General features: G+C 43.7%; 1 protein-coding gene across 1 annotated transcript in view; it reads left to right on the forward strand.

The window, feature by feature from the left end:
- The window catches only part of LOC142295473 (latexin-like), a 76,564-nt gene extending 60,045 nt beyond the window's left edge, over positions 1-16,519 (forward strand). Inside the window, exons 2-6 of the mRNA XM_075338574.1 lie at positions 8,958-9,020; positions 9,787-9,961; positions 11,960-12,096; positions 15,074-15,136; positions 15,225-16,519. Of these exons, the coding sequence (XP_075194689.1) occupies positions 8,958-9,020; positions 9,787-9,961; positions 11,960-12,096; positions 15,074-15,136; positions 15,225-15,365 (579 nt within the window). The 3' untranslated portion in view covers positions 15,366-16,519. The remainder of the gene's footprint in view (positions 1-8,957; positions 9,021-9,786; positions 9,962-11,959; positions 12,097-15,073; positions 15,137-15,224) is intronic.
- The last annotated feature ends 3,762 nt before the right edge of the window (positions 16,520-20,281 follow it).

The following is a 20,281-nucleotide window of genomic DNA, read 5'->3' on the forward strand; positions in this document are numbered from 1 at the left end:
GACACAAAATTGGATTTAGGCAAGAATACCCCCCTCCCCACCCCCCCCTCTTCTTCCCTTTCATCATTCTGCACAACTTGCCCTTATGTTATCTCTCATGTGATGAGCCTTAGCCCATATGACAGGTGGGGGGTACGCAAGCATATTGTTTGTGTGTCGCCAGCCTGTGTACAAATATGGGCGCTCGAAGTATACTATGGCAATGATAATGTGACAGGTCATGTGATTAAAGGTTGCCCTGGTGACGTGCTGACGCGTCGCTGTTTGGCGTTTGATGTGTCTGGAGGTGCGCGATGTAGTTCCGCGCACTTCCGGTCACTTGATTGACGTCGGCCTGCGGTCACATGGGCAGATCATGTGACCGCGATGCGTGCCTGAAAATCTCATGTATTTCCGGTTATACGGCAATACAAATATTAATGAGATTAGCACTGCAGGCAGGATGTCAGGCGCCTAGATATGTGCTGTATAGCTCCGGTCATCCTTTGATGTGGGATAGATCGGATGACGCCGGCCTGCGGTCACATGGACGATTGGACGTCACACGGGCGGGACTTCCGGCCGCTCTGTACGCCGGCCAAATGCTGTAGTTCCGGTCACATGGTATGAGTGGCAGGAATGTGATAGGCGGTGATGTCAGAGAGCATATGATCACCATACACGGGGATGTAATTTGGGGGACGTCTTTCCAATATACTAATTGGTCAATGAGGGCGAGCCCTCAGTGACGGCCACCAATTGTTGTGGCCCAAATATGGTGGTGGGCGGTCCCACTATCTGATGATTGGCTTTTGACCGATCATTCATTGTGTAGGGACGGTGCTCTCAGCATAGGGGTGGCAATTATGATAATTTGGGCATCCCGCCCACAGGATATTTAAGGGCGGCAAGTTTGAAAGCCCAGTGCTTATTACCAGCCCGGACACAGTATGTTGGTTGTCCGCCTCTTTAATGAAGGTATGTGGGAGGCTTATTTGAGAATGCTTTGCGACCCTTTTGATGAATCCTTGCATTGTTTTTTAGCCTGATTATATTGTTTATTTTCACAGTTGTTATTTCTTGACCACAGTCCCCTGAGGATTAAGATAAATTAAGAAACGCGTCGGGAGGTCTAAGAAAACATCAGGTCAGATTGTTGCCAGCTAAGGGGTATTGTGAGGCGGATTTGGTGCCCCCCCCTGTTACTGGACAACTAAAAACAAGTTTGTGTTTCAATTGACCATTTTGTTGGTTACTGATCGCTGCAGATTGCAGCTTTTGCATATTATTGTAGAGACAATAACGTCTTTTAGTCTCTAATATCGTCATCATAGTGGGACTATACCCACTCAAATGTTTGTCTATGCTATGGATTATTAATCTATATGTTACATATGGGACAATTGTCTCAATTGGTGTTATTCCAGTAGAACCATCACTATTGGTTACACAGTGTCCTTGACTGGGTAATGATAGGGGCTTGAACATCAGCCCTAATTAGTTGGTTGGTTTTGCGACCATTTATGGTGTGTGGTATAAATTCTTTTTAAAAAATTTAAATATTAAAAGTTAATTTTTAATTGTGACCACAATTTTAGTACTTTTGCTTTGCTAATTCTCTCCTTGACTGGTAAGCAACGACACATTCTGTTCCTTGAATTAATTAATTGGAATGGCAGGTTTTCTTACGGCTGGCCTCGACACGGGTAACTGGGCACAAGAGGCCAAGGATATCTTTTCAGAGAAAGATTTCGCACAACCTAAATATACTCCTACTTATACGGCTGCCTTCAAAGAGCTCACTAGAGTGTATAAGAACCAAATTACGTCTTGGTGGGAGGTTCAAAGTCTTGAAAGTTATATAAAATCGGATATTGTCCCCCGCCATCTGAGAATTTCCCTTCTTCCGGGCCTCAGATATAAGAACTCAACACTGTTGGATAAATGGGAAAGGGAGGCCACGAATAGCTCCGTACAATTTATGAAGTTATTATTGGAGGAAGAGAGATCCACACTATCCGCTCTTTCGATTCAATTGAAGGAGCAGATCGAAATTACCAAAAAATTTTCTGGTGAACCGGACTTCTCCTCTAAGGAAGCGTCTCTACAGGGTCAACTGGAGAGGTTCCAGTACCACTTGAAGGAAAGGAAGCATAGATACTTTGTCCGGGATCTGCAGGAATTTAGGTATAGGAGGGCGTATACTTTCTCTGCCCCTAGGAACACTCCTGCTGGTCTTGAAACTGATTTTTCTTCGACTGATACTGAGGCCTCAGATAGTGAAAAGCGTAATAAAAACTCTAGAGGAAGGCAACGTGGTAGAGGAGGAAGAGGAAGAGGTAGGGGGTTCCACAACGACAACCCAGGAGTGCGTTTTTTAGACCAGGGGTATTACCTGAGAAGTCAATCGCGCCCACCCAACCAGACAGACAACCACAGGTCTTGAATTTGTCCTCACGGGTTTTGAGTACGGAGGAGATGTGTGTGTTGAGCAGGGGCCTTTCCTTTGTTCCCACTTCAGATTTCCAGCTGTTTGAAAGTATTAAAGACCTACATTTATTTGCTAGGAAACTGAAGTGGCACAAGCATTTTGTAAAGGAAGAGAAACGCATGAGCAAAGAACTGGGGGTACCTGAGGCTCTTTTGGGAGACATACGGCTACTTTACCATCTATCAGACGCAGACCCTAACCTTAGTGGCGAAGGTCCATTTACATCCCTTAAGAACAAAAGTCGTCGTATGCCTCCTAATCTGTTTGATCAGTCCACTATAGACGTTTTTGTTGAGCAAGTCTCAAAGGATCTTGAAAATTTGGCCCGCCAGAAAAAACACAAAGTGTTTAACTTGACTAGACCTGAAGTGATGGCCTTGCGTGCCTTGGAACAAGACCGCTCGATCGTAATAAAAAGTTCAGGCAAGGGGGGCAATATAGTGGTACAGGACTTGGAGGATTACAGGAAGATGTGTCTGGCTATCCTTAATAACACTAACAACTATAAGAGATTGAAACACAATCCCCTTAATGACTTTAAAGCAGAACTTAAGGTACTTCTATTAGAAGGTTTGGAAGCCAGACTCATAGATAAAAATGAATATGATTTCCTGTTTCCTCTGTTTCCTACATTGGCCACCTTCTATTGTCTCCCCAAGGTGCACAAAGGCCTCACACCCCTCAAAGGTAGACCAATTGTGTCTGGGGTGGGGAGCCTTTGTCAGAACATCGGCACCTATCTCGATCATATTCTCAAGCCGTTCGTGAGTTCATTGAATTCATTCACGTTGGACTCAACGGATTTTTTGAGAAAGATTGAAGATGTTGTGCTTGATAATGACACCATCCTATGCTCGATTGATGTGGAGGCTTTGTACTCCTCGATCGTGCATGAGGATGGATTGAGAGCGGTGGAGTATTTCTTGAAAGGACGAGGCTGTCACTTTATAAGACACAACGCGTGGTTGGTCAGACTGCTCTCTTTCTGTCTTACAAAAAATTTTTTTCTTTTTGATGGGCTCTTCTTCCACCAGCTCAGGGGCACGGCCATGGGTTGTCCATGTGCACCATCTTACGCCAATCTGCTCCTGGGCTGGTGGGAAGAGAACCTTATTTTTGGGGAAGATTCCCCTTATGATTTGGATAGGATTGTATTATGGACCCGCTACATAGACGACGTATTCATGCTATGGCGGGGTACCAAGGAGACATTTTTACAATTTGTCTCTGAGATCAATCACAATCCTTTGGGGCTAGGTTTTACGGCCCTATGTGACGAAAGAGAGCTGTCTTTTCTGGACATTCTGGTGACAAAAAATGCTGATGGAACCCTAACGACTAACACATTTCGTAAACCTACCTCCTCCAATGCACTCCTGCGCTGGGAGAGCAATCATCCTTTACCTCTCAGGGCAGGCATCCCCAAGGGACAATATCTGCGGGCACGACGGAATTGTTCCACCCCTTTAAACTTTTCCCGACAGGCGGATGATTTACGCAGCCGGTTTAGGGAAAGGGGATATCCTGACCATGTCCTTTCTAAGGCCTACAAAGCGGCACAATCCAGGGAAAGATCCAGCCTATTAGTTCCCTCACATAATAAGAACAAGACAACGGATGGGAAATTTCATTTCATCTCCACCTTTACCAATGGGTCAGCCGCAATACGTAAGATCTTGGAACGGCACTGGCCAATTCTCGAGATGGATGTAGACATAGGTGATGTGGTGGGTAACCATCCAAAATGTACATATAAGAGAGGTCGCTCTATCGGTGATAGAGTAGTCCACAGCCACTTTATTCGCCCAAAAGACAACACCTGGTTACGAACTGAGCTGAAAGGGTGTTTTCGATGTAAGGGGTGTGTGGCTTGTCCACACATCGAGACCGGGAGGACCTTCTCCAGCTCTGCGACTGGTTGTTCCTTTGACATCAGGAATTTCATAAACTGCCGTTCGAAGGGGGTTGTCTATAAAGCAAGATGTGGCTGTGGACTGGAATATGTAGGCAAGACGAGAAGGGAGTTCAGGAGAAGGGTGGGGGAGCACCTTAGAGATATAGTCAACAAGAGGGATACTCCCCTAGCCAAACACATGGAAGTCGTGCATAACAGTGACATCTCAGGGTTAACTTTCATGGGAATCGACCTTATCAATTACCCGACCCGAGGGGGAGATTGGGATCGGTTGATCCTCCAGCGGGAGTGCAAATGGATATATACATTGAAAACCCAAACACCGTGGGGTCTTAATGAGACACTCACTTATGGGTGCTTCCTATAGCCCCTAGGGCCATATTAGGGTCCTTTAGGGACAGCCACCGTGGAGCGGGGGCACCCGGTACTTTAAGGTGTTGTTACACTCCGTTGGTAGGTAGGGGGAGGACAGGGCTGAGTAGGGTCTGTTATAGGGCACCCAACCCTCCTCCTTTCTGTTGAAAATCTCCCCTCCCCCTCTGCCAAATTCCATTTGGATATCTGGTTATTTTATCCTCCAATTGCCTCGTGTCCGTGTCAATTGGGCCCGTTGTGGGTGCCTGCCTAAATCCAATTTTGTGTCCTTCTATTCTTAGGACAATTCAGCATTCTCAATCCTTCCTACTGATTTTCTCTAAGAATACCCCCCTCCCCACCCCCCCCTCTTCTTCCCTTTCATCATTCTGCACAACTTGCCCTTATGTTATCTCTCATGTGATGAGCCTTAGCCCATATGACAGGTGGGGGGTACGCAAGCATATTGTTTGTGTGTCGCCAGCCTGTGTACAAATATGGGCGCTCGAAGTATACTATGGCAATGATAATGTGACAGGTCATGTGATTAAAGGTTGCCCTGGTGACGTGCTGACGCGTCGCTGTTTGGCGTTTGATGTGTCTGGAGGTGCGCGATGTAGTTCCGCGCACTTCCGGTCACTTGATTGACGTCGGCCTGCGGTCACATGGGCAGATCATGTGACCGCGATGCGTGCCTGAAAATCTCATGTATTTCCGGTTATACGGCAATACAAATATTAATGAGATTAGCACTGCAGGCAGGATGTCAGGCGCCTAGATATGTGCTGTATAGCTCCGGTCATCCTTTGATGTGGGATAGATCGGATGACGCCGGCCTGCGGTCACATGGACGATTGGACGTCACACGGGCGGGACTTCCGGCCGCTCTGTACGCCGGCCAAATGCTGTAGTTCCGGTCACATGGTATGAGTGGCAGGAATGTGATAGGCGGTGATGTCAGAGAGCATATGATCACCATACACGGGGATGTAATTTGGGGGACGTCTTCCAATATACTAATTGGTCAATGAGGGCGAGCCCTCAGTGACGGCCACCAATTGTTGTGGCCCAAATATGGTGGTGGGCGGTCCCACTATCTGATGATTGGCTTTTGACCGATCATTCATTGTGTAGGGACGGTGCTCTCAGCATAGGGGTGGCAATTATGATAATTTGGGCATCCCGCCCACAGGATATTTAAGGGCGGCAAGTTTGAAAGCCCAGTGCTTATTACCAGCCCGGACACAGTATGTTGGTTGTCCGCCTCTTTAATGAAGGTATGTGGGAGGCTTATTTGAGAATGCTTTGCGACCCTTTTGATGAATCCTTGCATTGTTTTTTAGCCTGATTATATTGTTTATTTTCACAGTTGTTATTTCTTGACCACAGTCCCCTGAGGATTAAGATAAATTAAGAAACGCGTCGGGAGGTCTAAGAAAACATCAGGTCAGATTGTTGCCAGCTAAGGGGTATTGTGAGGCGGATTTGGTGCCCCCCCCTGTTACTGGACAACTAAAAACAAGTTTGTGTTTCAATTGACCATTTTGTTGGTTACTGATCGCTGCAGATTGCAGCTTTTGCATATTATTGTAGAGACAATAACGTCTTTTAGTCTCTAATATCGTCATCATAGTGGGACTATACCCACTCAAATGTTTGTCTATGCTATGGATTATTAATCTATATGTTACATATGGGACAATTGTCTCAATTGGTGTTATTCCAGTAGAACCATCACTACTGGTTACACAGTGTCCTTGACTGGGTAATGATAGGGGCTTGAACATCAGCCCTAATTAGTTGGTTGGTTTTGCAACCATTTATGGTGTGTGGTATAAATTCTTTTTAAAAAATTTAAATATTAAAAGTTAATTTTTAATTGTGACCACAATTTTAGTACTTTTGCTTTGCTGGATCTACCTCAACCACAAATAGCATGGGGATTTTTTACTTTTTCATGGGGTTTACTGCCACTGCAATTTTTTAAAAAATGAACTCCGGCAGTGTTGTATATACTAATGAGGCAGGACAGGTCTAGCCGGTGTCTCTTCTCCAGACTAGCCCTGCCTTGGATCTCCTAATCACACCTACCTGGGTGTGATTGACAGCCTGCATACAAAACTTGTTATAGTACCAATATTATGCTCCTCCACGATTATGTGCTTAGAACATCTGAGAAAGGACTATCCTAGAATATTTGATTTGTATGATATATATTTGATTCATTGATTCAAAGGCAATTCCATATCTACCGGAAGGGTCGATCTCTCTGGGCCCTGCTAGCCATGAAATTTCTATGCGGCACAGCAGGGAACAATACTCTAAAACTTTCTATTTTGCGGCCTGCTGCTTGCAGAACAGCAGATCCCAGGCCAAGCAAGAATTTGTATCCTCTCTGTCCTGTAGAAATTTGCTTCCCTGTCACCTGCTAGCGGGTAATATATCAGGCAACTGCACCCTCCGTTCCTCGCTCGAACGTTGGGTCCTAGTCTACGAACATCTTATTTAAGCAACTCCATATTCTGTCTCCTTTTATCAACCCGGCTTGTTTTCCCATCTTGTTTGACCTCTCTGATACTGTCCTCAACTACATGTATCCAACCTGTGCTGTCTGCCCTGACCTTGATTTGTCTGGTCACGTCTTTGTCGTTGCCGTCCTGTGCCTCATACACGTGCCGCTAACCCTCCTGTCAGCTGCTTCGGCCCGGAAGAGTGCCTTGATGTGATGCCTGGTGTCTACTGGCTGGCCAGCCTATCCTCATGATCAGAGGCTCTAGTGAAGACCCAGGAGACACTTAGTCATGCCTCTCCAGGGTAAGCCTGGCCCATGGTGCAGTGGAATCACACCCACCAGAGCTACAATGTCATTCTGGGCCAGATAGAAAAGACAGGAAAAATGAACAACTCCATCAGAAAGAACGTCACCTGTAAGTCACCTAGTTTTGTAGGACTGATATCCACCACTATGGTCACCATACGGCGGTAATAGTGGTGTTCTCTTTAGATTGTGATTTATTATCAGTCTTGGTCATCTGCTGAGGTTCTCCTATAATGCATATTATGGTGCACCACCATAGTTTTAAACATGGTTCCCTGGTTTGGGGCCCACTAAGAAGTTTCGCCACCCCCTCTACCTCCAGATGAACCCCTAGCTACACCTCTGTTCAAAGGACATCTTCACCTTGTACATGCACTGCATTACCATTACAGCGCCGTACTTGATTCACATGTCTGATGTGCCATTGGAAACAGGTGGCATTGTTGTCCGCTACCTGTGCACCCTCTTACCTGTAGCTGGGGTGAGACATAGCAATGCAGCAGCGATTACGACGGGCGACCTGACCTTATCAGGATCGCTGCTGCGTCGTTACATGGTCGCTGGTGAGCTGTCAAACAGGCAGATCTCACCAGTGACCAGCCCCCAGCCAGCAGCGAGGCGTGGAAACGATGTTGCGCTTGGTAACTAAGGTAAATATCGGGTAACCAAGGAAAGCACTTTTCTTGGTTACCCGATATTTACCTTAGTTACTAGCATCCACCGCTCTCACGCTGCCAGTGCCGGCTCCCTGTTCCCTGCACTCCTAGCCAGAGTACACATCGGGTTAATTACCCGATGTGTACTCCAGCTACGTCTGCAGTGAACAGGGAGCCGGCACTGGCAGCGTGAGAGCGGCGGACGCTGGTTACGAAGGTAAATATCGGGTAACCAAGGAAAGGTCTTCCCTTGGTTACCTGATGTTTACCGTGGTTACAGCTTACCGCAGGCTGCCAGACGCCGGCTCCTGCTCCCTGCTACGTCACAGAAAATGGTGACTTAGCAGCGACGTCGTTGTCGTCGCTATGTGTGACACCACCTTAAGCTTCATGCTGTGGTGGGACAGATTCTTTATCCTAAATCAGATTAGATTCCAGCACTTGACTTGATATAAAGATTGTAAACTAGAACAATCTCTGTGCTGGCACTGAGCCTGCGGGGAATACTGGGAGGTTTGGGCTTTGAAGCTTGTGGCATAATGATTACAGCTCTGAAGTTTATGATATAGGCGGCAACTCAGTGTTGATGTAAGTTAATATACAATATAAATATAGATACACAAATGTTTACTGTTATTTACTAGTATCCTAAGATAAGCCATATTGTAATATCTACTTACAGTCTTAGCTCTATCCTTAGTGACACTGGACATTAATTGCACTTCTTTTTTATATTCATTCTAGATTGTTCCTGAAATTGGACATAAATACTATGTGGAATTCACTGCTCAAATATCCCAAACCCGGGTGAGTTGGTAATTATCAGTAATAACTTGCACCTGAGATGCTGGGTGTTGTAGTTTTACAACAGTAATTTAAAGGGAATCTGTCACCAGGTTTTTGCTCCCTCATCTGAGAGCAGCATAATGTAGGGGCAGAGATCCTGATTCCAGCGATGTGTCACTTACTGAGCTATTTACTGTCATTTTGATAAAAATCAATATTTTTTCTGCTGCAGATCTAGCAGTTCTACAGAGCTCATGAATATGCTGGACTATCTAGCAGCAGGCCAAGTAGTCCTGTAATGTTAAGGTACTGCTAATTAAACAGTGATTTTATCAAAACTACACTAAGCAGCCCAGTAAGTGACACATCACTTGAATCAGGGTCTCTGCTCCTATATTATGCTAATTTCAGATTAGGTGGCAAAAACCTGGTGGCTGATTCCCTTTAATAATTGTTCTGGGTTAATGAGGCAAACTACGGCTCTTGTATTTCGGGAAGACTGGTGTTCTGTACTCCCATCTAGGTTAAATGCACCAAATTCAGTAAGATACATTAACCTATTAATGAATTTGGCACCTGTTTCAGCTGCTATTTGCATTCAGTCATGTTCGTATATTTGTCATACGTTAAGCCACTTTTGTGGGCCGTATTTGGCCATGCCTCACTAGGCTAAGCTCTTCCCTCTTTTCAAAAAGCTGGTGTTGCTAAAAAAAACATTAGTCACCAAATGTTTGCACAATTACTGCTTGTTAAATTAGAAACTTATATTTTCTTTTTTTTCCCAAAGGAAAAATTAGGACTATGCACGGCAACGGTTTTTTTCCAAGAAGGGAAACCTCGACCAGCCATTAATGTCAACTGTGCTAGCTCCAAGATCCAGAAGCAAGCCAGCGACGATGACTACAACTTCTACAAGCTCATGAAGTCTCAGACTACACCAATCACTGGAGAAAACATTCCTGGTGAGAGCTTTACGGCTAAGGGCACACAATGGGGTTAAAAACGATACGTTTTTAAGTGGAAACTACTTCTTTGAGGTGTTTTCTTGTTTCCTGATGTGGTGTTAAGGATTTTTTTAGAAAGCGTTCTTTGCATTTGATTGGATAGTGGCTAATTTGGAGCGTTTTCCATATAGTGCCACAAAAAGAAGTGATATGCACTTTATTTGCCAACGAAACACTCAGAAAATTGAACATGAACATAGAAAATCAAGAGGTTTTTATCATTGACATTAATAGGAAGAGTTTTTCAAGTATTCTTTAACAGATTTTTAGGTGTTATTTTATAAACTTCAAAAAACTTACGAGCACATACTTTATTTAACATGCTTTGGGGGGCTTGGGGCCAAAAACACATGCAGTTTTTATGGTATTCTATTAGCAGTTTTATGGCTTTTTTAAATGTGTTTTTGGTGCATTTTTATGAGTATTTTTTTTACAAATAATGTAAATCCTAGATCAGGTGATTTATAGATTCCTCATAGAATTGCGTGAAATATGCACCAAAAACACAAGATAAATGAACATAAGCTTTTTTTGTACCAAATGACAAAAAAAATGAAGGGCAGTGGGAGAAAAACTAAACATGTACTGTGTGTGAAATAAAAAACACTAAAAATTAGGGAATTTCTTTCCTGACTTTATTGCAGAGCATTTATTAGGCTAGGTTCACATTTCCGTCGTTTTGCATCAGTCACCTGCGTTGCTTGACGCTTGTGACTGATGCGTTGTACAACGGATGACAATAATTGGAATTAGAAAGCGGATTCCGTTGTAAAACGAGAGCGAGAGAGCGATCAGCTGATCGTTCACAATCAGCTGATCGCTCTCATTAGCTGGCCGGCAAGAGATCATCTGATCGCTCTCAAAAGCCGGCGGCCGGCTAATGAGAGCAATCAGCTGATTGTTCACAATAGCCGGCCGCCAGCTTTTGAGAGCGATCAGATGATCGCCCGGCTATTGTGAATGATCAGCTGATCGCTCTCATTAGCCGGCCGCCAGGAGATCAGCTGATTTCTCACAGCCGCCGGGTATTCAGCTGATCGCTCACAGAAGCCGGCCGCCGGGTATTCAGCTGATCGCTCACAGAAGCCGGCTGCTGGGTGATCAGCTGATCGTTCGGCCGCCGAGAGAGAGCATGCGCAGCGAAATCATAAGGATTCCGCTGCTCAAAAAACGTTAAGCTCTGCGTTCCTGCCGCCCGACGGTCAGTCTTTCCACGATTGATCAGTCGGGCGGAGGATGCAATGCAAGAGCATCAGTCACAATCCGCCGCTCATATAAGTCTATGGGAAACAATGGAATTCGCCAAACGGATTGCATTGTTTATCAGAGCGGCGGATTGTGACTGATGCAAAACAACGGAAATGTGAACCTAGCCTAAGTTTCCTACTTATGCATAGGAAATTATAGAACGTACTGGCTTACAAAAGAAAAAAAAAATAAGACCAAGAAAAATACTGCATATAATGCGTTTTCTGAAAAGTCATTTTGATAGAATGTGTTTTGTTTAGACCAGAATATATTAATTTGTTTGCCTGTTACCAACATATAAATTAATAGCCCTTTTTCCATTTGTATAGCCCCATATTTTACATCCCACTCTGTATAGCCTCCCTGGGGAAAACTTTGTCTTTGTAATTTGTAAATATCCTAGTTAATGTAAAGGAGATTATTTTAATCTTTTGAAAGTTTTTGTTTTGGGTGGATTTCCTCCGACTCATATTCAAAGAGGTTGTACAGTACTCTGACAACGCCATCTCAATCACTGTGTTCCCCCCTGGTAATATAATAACACTTATACTTACCTGTTTTCTTTAAAAAAAAAAAAAAATCTGTCCAATAGCACCCATAATTCCTATCATGAATTGCTTTACTTTTGATGCTTTTCTTACGGTGTGATCATATTGTAACTTAGATTTAGCATATTATAATCAGTGTCTTTCATCGATCCTTTTTCAGACAGCTTTGGATATATTGAACCACAGCTAGAACCGGTGTGGAATCTAGCTCATTTGGGATGCAGCTACGTTATATGGGATAAGACCACCGCAGGCCATGAATACAATATGGCACAAATCAAATCTGCAAAGCAAGTGGTAAGAAATATATTATTACATTTACTATCCAAAAAGTCAAAATATGTCACCTAACATATTATGGATTGTAAGGAATGGTCAAGTGTAGGTTAAACTGTTCATGTTTTTTATGTCCATATGTAATTGTATATGAATTGATTATTGTCTTTCATAAAGTCAACCCCGTCTTTCTGAATATAATGGAAATTACCAGGTTTTTGCTACTTGATCTTAGAGCAGCATAATGTGGGCAGAAATTCTGAAACTAACCACATTCATCTTAGATCACTGTGTGCAGCTGTTCTGACTTTATCTCAGAATTGAGTGTAGCAGAGCTGGAAGCTGTCTTGCCCACACCAGGTTCTCTATAGAGATTGTGCATTGACTGTGAGCTGTCAATCACAGAAGGGGCTATGCTGGACTTCTCTGCCTTTAGCATGACTAATCAATAGCAAAATAAAGACAGATGAGAGAAACACAGATGCTTTTTCTTTTTTAACCCTTGCAGCATGCTGCCCTCAACTTACATTGCAAAATCCTGGTGATAGATTCCCTTTAAGCAATTAACTGGATGAGAAAATATTATTTAAAAATACAACGAACCTTAAAAAATAATTCAAGGTATACTCACTGGCTCGAGCCATCTGCAGCGCAGGTAGTCTGCCATGACAGCAAGTGATAGTGTCTCATTCTTCCAGTCCTCAGCAGTCAGGTGGCTGGAAAGGGGCTCCATGAGGATATAAAGAATGACAGCAAATCGAGTTCTCTAACTAAAGAAAACAATCAAAGCCCTCAGTGGTTAAGGGACCAAAGAACTGGACATTATCATCACTTCCTGGCCATACAAAGTCAACCAGAGTGGCCTGTGCTGAAGTGCCAGAGTTGAAGCCAGTGTGTATACCTTCTTTCTTTTATTTTTAAGAATATCAATTGGCTTTTGAAAAATATATATCATAAATCAGACAACCCCCTCATATAATCTACAGATACAGTCATGACCAATAGTGTTGGCACCCTTGAAATTGTTCCAGAAAATTAAGTATGTCTCCACAAAATTATTGGTACCCTTAATATTTGGTTGCACACCCTTTGCAATAATTAACTGAAATCACTCGCTTCCTATAACCATCAACAAGCTTCTTAAACCTATTAACTGTAATTTTGTATCACTCCTCTTTTGCAAACTGCTCCAGGTCTCTCATATTTGAGGGGCGCCTTCTCCCAAGATCTCTCCATAGATGTTCAATGGGATTTAGATCCAGACTCACTTCAGAACTCTTCACTGCTTTGCTTCCATCCATTTCTGGGGGCTTCTTGAAGTATGTTTGGGGTCATCATTGTTCTGTTGGAAGACTCATCACGTAAGATGCAAACCCAGTTTTCTGACACTGGGCATTACATTTCGACCCAAAATCCTTTGGTAATCTTCAGATTTCATGATGCCTTGCACACAATCAATGTACTCAGTGCCAGAAGCAGCAAAACAACTACAAAACATCTTTGACCCTTCACAATATATGACTGTACGTACTGTTTTTTTCTTTGTAGGCCTCATTATGTTTTTGGTAAACAGTAGAATAATGTGCTTTACCAAAATGCTCTATCTTGGTCTCATCTGTCCATAAGACATTTTCGCAAAAAGATTTTGGCTTACTCATGTACATTTTAGCAAACTGCATTCTAGCTTTGTTATGTCTCAGTGTCAGCAGTGGGGTCCTCCTGAGTCTCCTGCCATAGCATTTTATTCAATTCAAATATTGACAGTTTGCGCTGACAATGATGCAGAACAGCTTGAATTTCTTTGGAACTTGTTTGGGGCTGCTTATCCACCATCCAGACTAACCTGCATTGCAACCTTTTACGTCCAGGTAGATTAGCTACAGTGCGATGGGTTGTAAAGTTCTTGATTATGTTTCACATCATGGACGAAGAAACATTAAGATGTCTGCAGATGGACATGTAACCTTGAGATTGTTAATATTTTTTTATTAACAATTTTGGTTCTCAAGTCCTCAGACAGTTCTCTTCTCCTCTTTCTGTTCTCCCTGCTTTGTGTGGCACACACAGACACACACATAATGCAAAGATTGAGTCAACTTCTCCCTTTTTTATCTATTTTTTAGCTGTGATTTTCACATTGCCCACACATGTAACTTGCCGCAGGTGAGTTTGAACGAGCATCACATGCTTGAAACACAGTTCTTTACCTACAATTTAGGAAAGCTGACAACAATTTTGGAGTTTTGTGTGAAATTATGTCCAATTTACCTTTTTCTGTGTTTATTTTTTGTGTGTTGTTCCAATACACACAGAGAAAATAAAATTGTGTAGGAGACAACATGTATAATTGCAATAACTTTCTGGAAAAAAATACTTCATTTTTTGGAACAATTTCAAAGGTGTCAACACTTCTGGCCATAGCTGTATTTTACAGCTGTCACGGTTCCGCCTCCCCGTCCACATGGCTAGGGGGCGGAGCCTTCTCCTGAGCCTCACTTCCGGAGCTTGGATGCTTTAAAAACTATAAGCTTAGCGCTGCTTTGCCTGTGATTGCTGGTCCTGTAAGTGTTATCCTGATACGTCTGTGCCCCGTGCCCTGTCTTTTCTGTCCCCTAGTCGTTCCCCCATTCCTCTGTCCCCTCTCCTACCTCTGTCCCCTCTCCTACCTCCCCACTCGGTTGCTTCCTCTGGTACTGACCTCGGCCTGACCTCGACTGTGCTTCTGCTCTTTCCTCCAGTCCTCCTTCTGCCCGTGCTGTGCTTGACCCGGCCCGCCTGACCATTCCTCGCACGCCCCGCAGCTCTGCTCCCAAGCTGTGCTGTGAGGCAGTGTACGAACACACATTGTGTATCTACTTCCTGGTTCTTGTTGCTCTGTGTAGTGTCTTCTGCTGCCGAGCTCCGGCTCCCCCTGGTGGCAGCTTGACAGCAGCTAATTGGAAATGGAAGACAAAGCTACCATTGAAATAAAAATCACATTTTTTTCCTTTGTTTTCAGCTCCGTAAGGACAATTTAATTGCCTTTGACTATGAACTCTATCTTCATGAAAGGCCATCAGAAGTAAGTGACCACTTACTGATATAGGATGTGTGAAATAGCTAAGATCTTTCCTTACACTTGTCTTTTAACCCTTTACTGCCATTTCCAGGATATGCTGCTTTGTAGTGTCCATGTTGTCTGGATTCCCGGAAAGCGTCCCAAAGTTAATTACAGTTGTACAGAGGATTCCGAAAATGGCTCCGGTAACAAGTCTGAGGATGGATCAGCGTTCCTGGGGAATTTTAAATAAAAAGAATATTTTTAGAATAAAGGGGTCATTTATAAGAATTTATAATTTGTAAGATATAGGTTGATATCTTTTTAGGAAACTGAACATGTCACTGTAATTTACTTTTTTTTACAAGTTAAATATAAGATATAGATTTTATTTTTCACCACACATTTCTGATGTCAGAAGCACCCAGAACATAACTATGAGATGATACATGGAAAATGAGAAAGGATTTGCCTGTAATTATAGAATTAGGCCTCATTCAGATGTCCCTTTTTTGTTGTATATGTTTTGTGAATTTCACATCCAGATATACCCATTATATGCGAATAGTACCATATATGCAAGTCCGTTTTTATTTATTTAGATTTTATTTTTTTCAGAACAGTTGTCTGCAAAAGAAAAAAACATCAGTTTTTGTTACAATTTTCAGATCAAAATCTCCCCTCCAAGTGAATGTATCCATCAAAAAAATGCGATGTGCTCAGATGCTGTTAAAGGATAATAGAAACTGGAAAGTTAATAAAAAAATAATAATTACAGTATATCATAAAAGTCAGTACACCCCTCATATTTTTGTAATTTTTTTATTATATCTTTTCATGGGACAATACAGAAGATATGACACTTTGATGCAATGTAGAGTGTACAGCTTGAATAACAGTGTAAATTTGGCATGCTGTCTAAATAACTCAACACACAGACATTAATGTCAATTCGCTGGCAACAAAAGTGAGTACACCTCTAAGTGAAAATGGCCAAATTGTGTCCAAAGTCTGAATATTTTGTGTGGCCACCATTATTTCCAGGCACAGCCTTGGGCATGGAGTTCACTAGAGCTTCACAGCAGCCACTGGAATCCTCTTCTATTCCTCCAGATCTGGAGACATGCTTGGCCAGTCCAGACCCTTTACCCTCAGCTTCTTTAGCAAGGCAGTTTTGTCTTGGAGTTGTGTTTGGGGTTGTTATTATGTTAGCAAAAAAAGGAAGAAAAAAATCGGGCACTTCAGCGCAAAGGTTGTGGAGTGGAGCCATACTTACAGACCTGGTATGTAGATGTCAATGGATTAGATTAGCAACTCCAGGTGGTGCTCAGCCTTCAGCATAGTCACTGTTCTGAAAAATCCAAGCAAAGGAAGAAAGGCGGCATCTCACCATGAGGTTTTTCAGCTTTATTCAAAGCATATGAATTACAGCATGTGGGGGAGAGGGGAGTGCGGGAGCGGGAAGCGTCGTCCGCTTGCCGCTGCCGCACTCCCCTCTCCCCCACATGCTGTAATTCACATGCTTTAAATAAAGCTGAAAAACCTCATGGTGAGATGCCGCCTTTCTTCCTTTGCTTGGATTGTTATTATGTTAGAATACGGCCCTGTGGTCCATTTTCTGAAGGGAGGAGATCATGCTCTGCTTCAGTATGTCACAATACTTGTTGGCAATCGTGGTTTCTTCAATGAACGTTGGCATCCCACAGCCGGCAGCACTAATGCAGCATAAAACCTTGACACTCCCACAACCATGCTTGAGTGTAGGCAAGACACACTTGTCTTTGAATTCCTCACCTGGTTACCGCCACACACGCTTGACACCACCTGAACCAAATAAGTTTTGTTTTTGTCTCATTAGACCACAGGACATGGCTTCAGTAATTGATATCCTTAATCTGCTTCTCTTCAGCAAACGGTTTGGAGGTTTTCTTGTGCATAATCTTTAGAAGAGGATTCTTTCTGGGACAACAGCCATGCAGACCAGTTTGATGCAGTGTGTGGCATATGGTCTGAACAGTGACAGGCTGACCCCCACCCACCGCCTAAACCTTTACAGTGGAACAAGCAGCATTCATACATTTCTTTTGAAAAGACAGCCTCTGGATATGAGGCTGAGTACGTCCACTCAACTTCTGTGGATGATCGGGGCAAGGCCTGTTCTGACTGGATCCTGTCTTGTTAAACCTCTGTATAGTTTTGGCCACCATGCTATAGCTCAGTTTCAGGGTGTTGGCAATCTTCTTATAGCCCAGGCCATCTTTATGTAGAGCAAGAATTCTTTTTTTTTAAGATCCTCAGAGAATTCTTTGCCATCTTGAACTTCCAGTGATCAGTATGGGAGAGTGTTTGAGCTATAACACAAAATGTAACACACCTGCTCCCCATGCACACCGAAGACCTTGTGTACCGCCTCCGTGGAAGCAGCTGAGCTGCTCGGATCCGGGTTCACTGTGGCTCGAAGGTCTCCGGACCCGGGGGTCGTGCGGCCACTCGAATAACAAGGGGTTATTTACAGGGGAGTTGATGTATAGTACGTGACCCCACCCATGGTGTACGGTAAATTGGGGAGTACCGCTGCTACCGCTGGGAGTACCCGGGGTGATGGAGTGGGGCAGCCAGGTGTTGTAACCCTCCACGGGTAGGGGGAATGCCCCGGGACTCGGTGAGGGGTGCTGTGGGGTGCAGAGGTCACTCTCGTACTCCCTCAGTTCATAAGCAGACACCAACAACTGGGTACACCAAGTCTCTGGGTACCACTGCCGCTGAGGGCAGCTCGTCCAGGTCCCGTCCCCAATGGTGCTGCCTGGTGATCCGTGACCTTAGTTTGACTAAGTGGCACTTAGTTTAACTTCAACTTGTGGGTCCGGTAGCTTGGAACTAGCCGGGCCCCGCTCCCTACTATGGCATAGCTAAGTATGGGAGCTTGCTCTCAGGGCTCATGCTTGGGATTTTCTGGACCGTTTTGGATTGGAAAGTCCTATCCCCCTCGTTGCGCTAATGCCCCGATTCTGGAGCGGGTGGGAACAGATCATAAAGGCTCCGTTCTCCTCAGGTGAATTGTCGTGTTGCCTGAAGCTACTCCCCGACCTAGGGTCTGTGTACCCCGTCGTGCCTTCGGTCCCGGACCAGTGATAGTGCTAGGCTGCCGGCTGTCCTCCTCGACAAGTCTGAGCACCTCGCCACAATCCCCTGCGACCGGGGGTCCGACTCCTCTAAACCCAGACTACCGTCTGCAACCTAGACAGTACTTCAGGAGTCACCACTCCCGACTTCCTCTGAGCTCCTCACAGCTTGAGAGCTACTTCCCAACCTCTCTCCTCTCACACTCTGACTACACTCCTCACCTCCCCTCCCTGACCCCCCAGCTGGGCGACTCTATTCCACTCAAGCCGTCCACTGGTGTGTCTGGTGGGTGTGGTGCAGGGTGTATCTAGGATTTGATTTGCTGTTGGAGGCAACACCATATAGTTAGGGACCCAGAACCAAGAGGAAGGCGGAATACTGCCCGGAAGGGCAGCTTGTGCAGTACCCTGTGACGACCTGATAGTCCAGGGGCGTCACACTTGTAACACTGATGAGTCACATGACATCGGGGAAGGGAAATGCCTAATTGGGCACAATTTGGCTATTTTCACTTTATAGTGTACTCACTTTAGTTGCCAGTGGTTTTGACACGAATGGCTGTGTTGTACACTTAACATTGTTATACAAGCTGTACACTGACTACTTTACATTGTATCAAAGTGTCATATTTTCAGCATTGTCCTATGAAAAGATATAATAAAATATTTACATAAATGTGAGGGGTGTATTTACTTTTGTGATATACTGTGTGTGTGTGTCCATGTATGTATATGTATTTAAACAGATCCTTAACATAATGATAAATGGTCCAGGGTTTTTTTGTGAGCAAAAAACAAACAAATTATAAAAAAGGACATGTGGAAAAAAAAATGAATCCCTATTAGCCACAATTAGTGGTCCACACTAGTCAGGAGCACCATGACATTGGCCACATCTGCTGAGCTCAGATTTCAGGTAGATCTAAGCGCTAAACTTCACTTGCAGCATGATATGTCGACAAGTGCTGGGTGGCGTCTCGGTCACCTCCCGTGTTAGCTCTGGTCTTTTTATCATATTAATCAGGAGTGCAGCTGCAGTGTATATACATGCTATAATCTGGCAGTAGACACCATAACTAAATAGCTGCTAAAAGGTATACACTATGGCCCGGTAACCATATAGGGGTTTTAGGATTAAGTGGCACCTAATACATTGGTAGCATGTAAATATATTAAGATGTACACAGATTAGAAAAATAAAAGATGTCTATTTAGATAATATTACATGGATCCATTGTGAATAGGTCTATTACACAAACACAATAAGTAGTATACGTGTCAAGGGGTTTTATCAACTTAATGTTAAATACTAGGTTACGCAACTATCTGTCATACTTTAGGGTCAAGTCATCATCTGTTTGCCAGTTTTTAGTACTTAAAAAGTTGCAGAAGTATTTGGCAAAAGTGGCTATCAAGTGTCCGACTTATTTACTGCGACATAGTAAAAATGGTGTAAATTATAGCACAAATTTACTCCAGCTGGTAGCCGACAGATTGTGACACGAGCAGTCATAATAACATGCACCAAATCTATTAGGATCACTGCATGCTGTCACGGTTTACGTGTCATACCTGAAAATCCATTATGATCATCAGAACACTCTTTGTAAAGAGCTCAACATGACCAGATCTGGATGAAAACAATGTCTATGTCCAGGTTATCTCTGACTTTTCAATGTAGTGACTATGTAGCTGACTACAAGCACGAATCTGAGGCAATGCACCTACATAAACACTGTCAGCTTTATAGCCCATGCCCATCGCTGACCATAGCCGTTTCTTCTGACAGTCTGGACCACATGTACCAGAAATTCTGAGAATCAATAATAATTTGTGATTTTACTGATACTTCAATTTTAGTTATCCAGCAGCAAAATCAGCACCACAACTTTGACATTGCCGCAGCTTCCATCTTTGCATTGCATTCAGTGCAGGTTCTTCCCATAGTGAGCAAATTAAATTTTATAAAATTTCACACAGAATACTGCTACGGTAATGAGCAGCGAAAGGAACATCCACTGCGTATCTCCCACTATAGGAGGAATAC

This window comes from Anomaloglossus baeobatrachus, chromosome 3, assembly GCF_048569485.1.
Source record: "Anomaloglossus baeobatrachus isolate aAnoBae1 chromosome 3, aAnoBae1.hap1, whole genome shotgun sequence".
Classification (NCBI taxonomy): Eukaryota; Metazoa; Chordata; class Amphibia; order Anura; family Aromobatidae; genus Anomaloglossus; species Anomaloglossus baeobatrachus.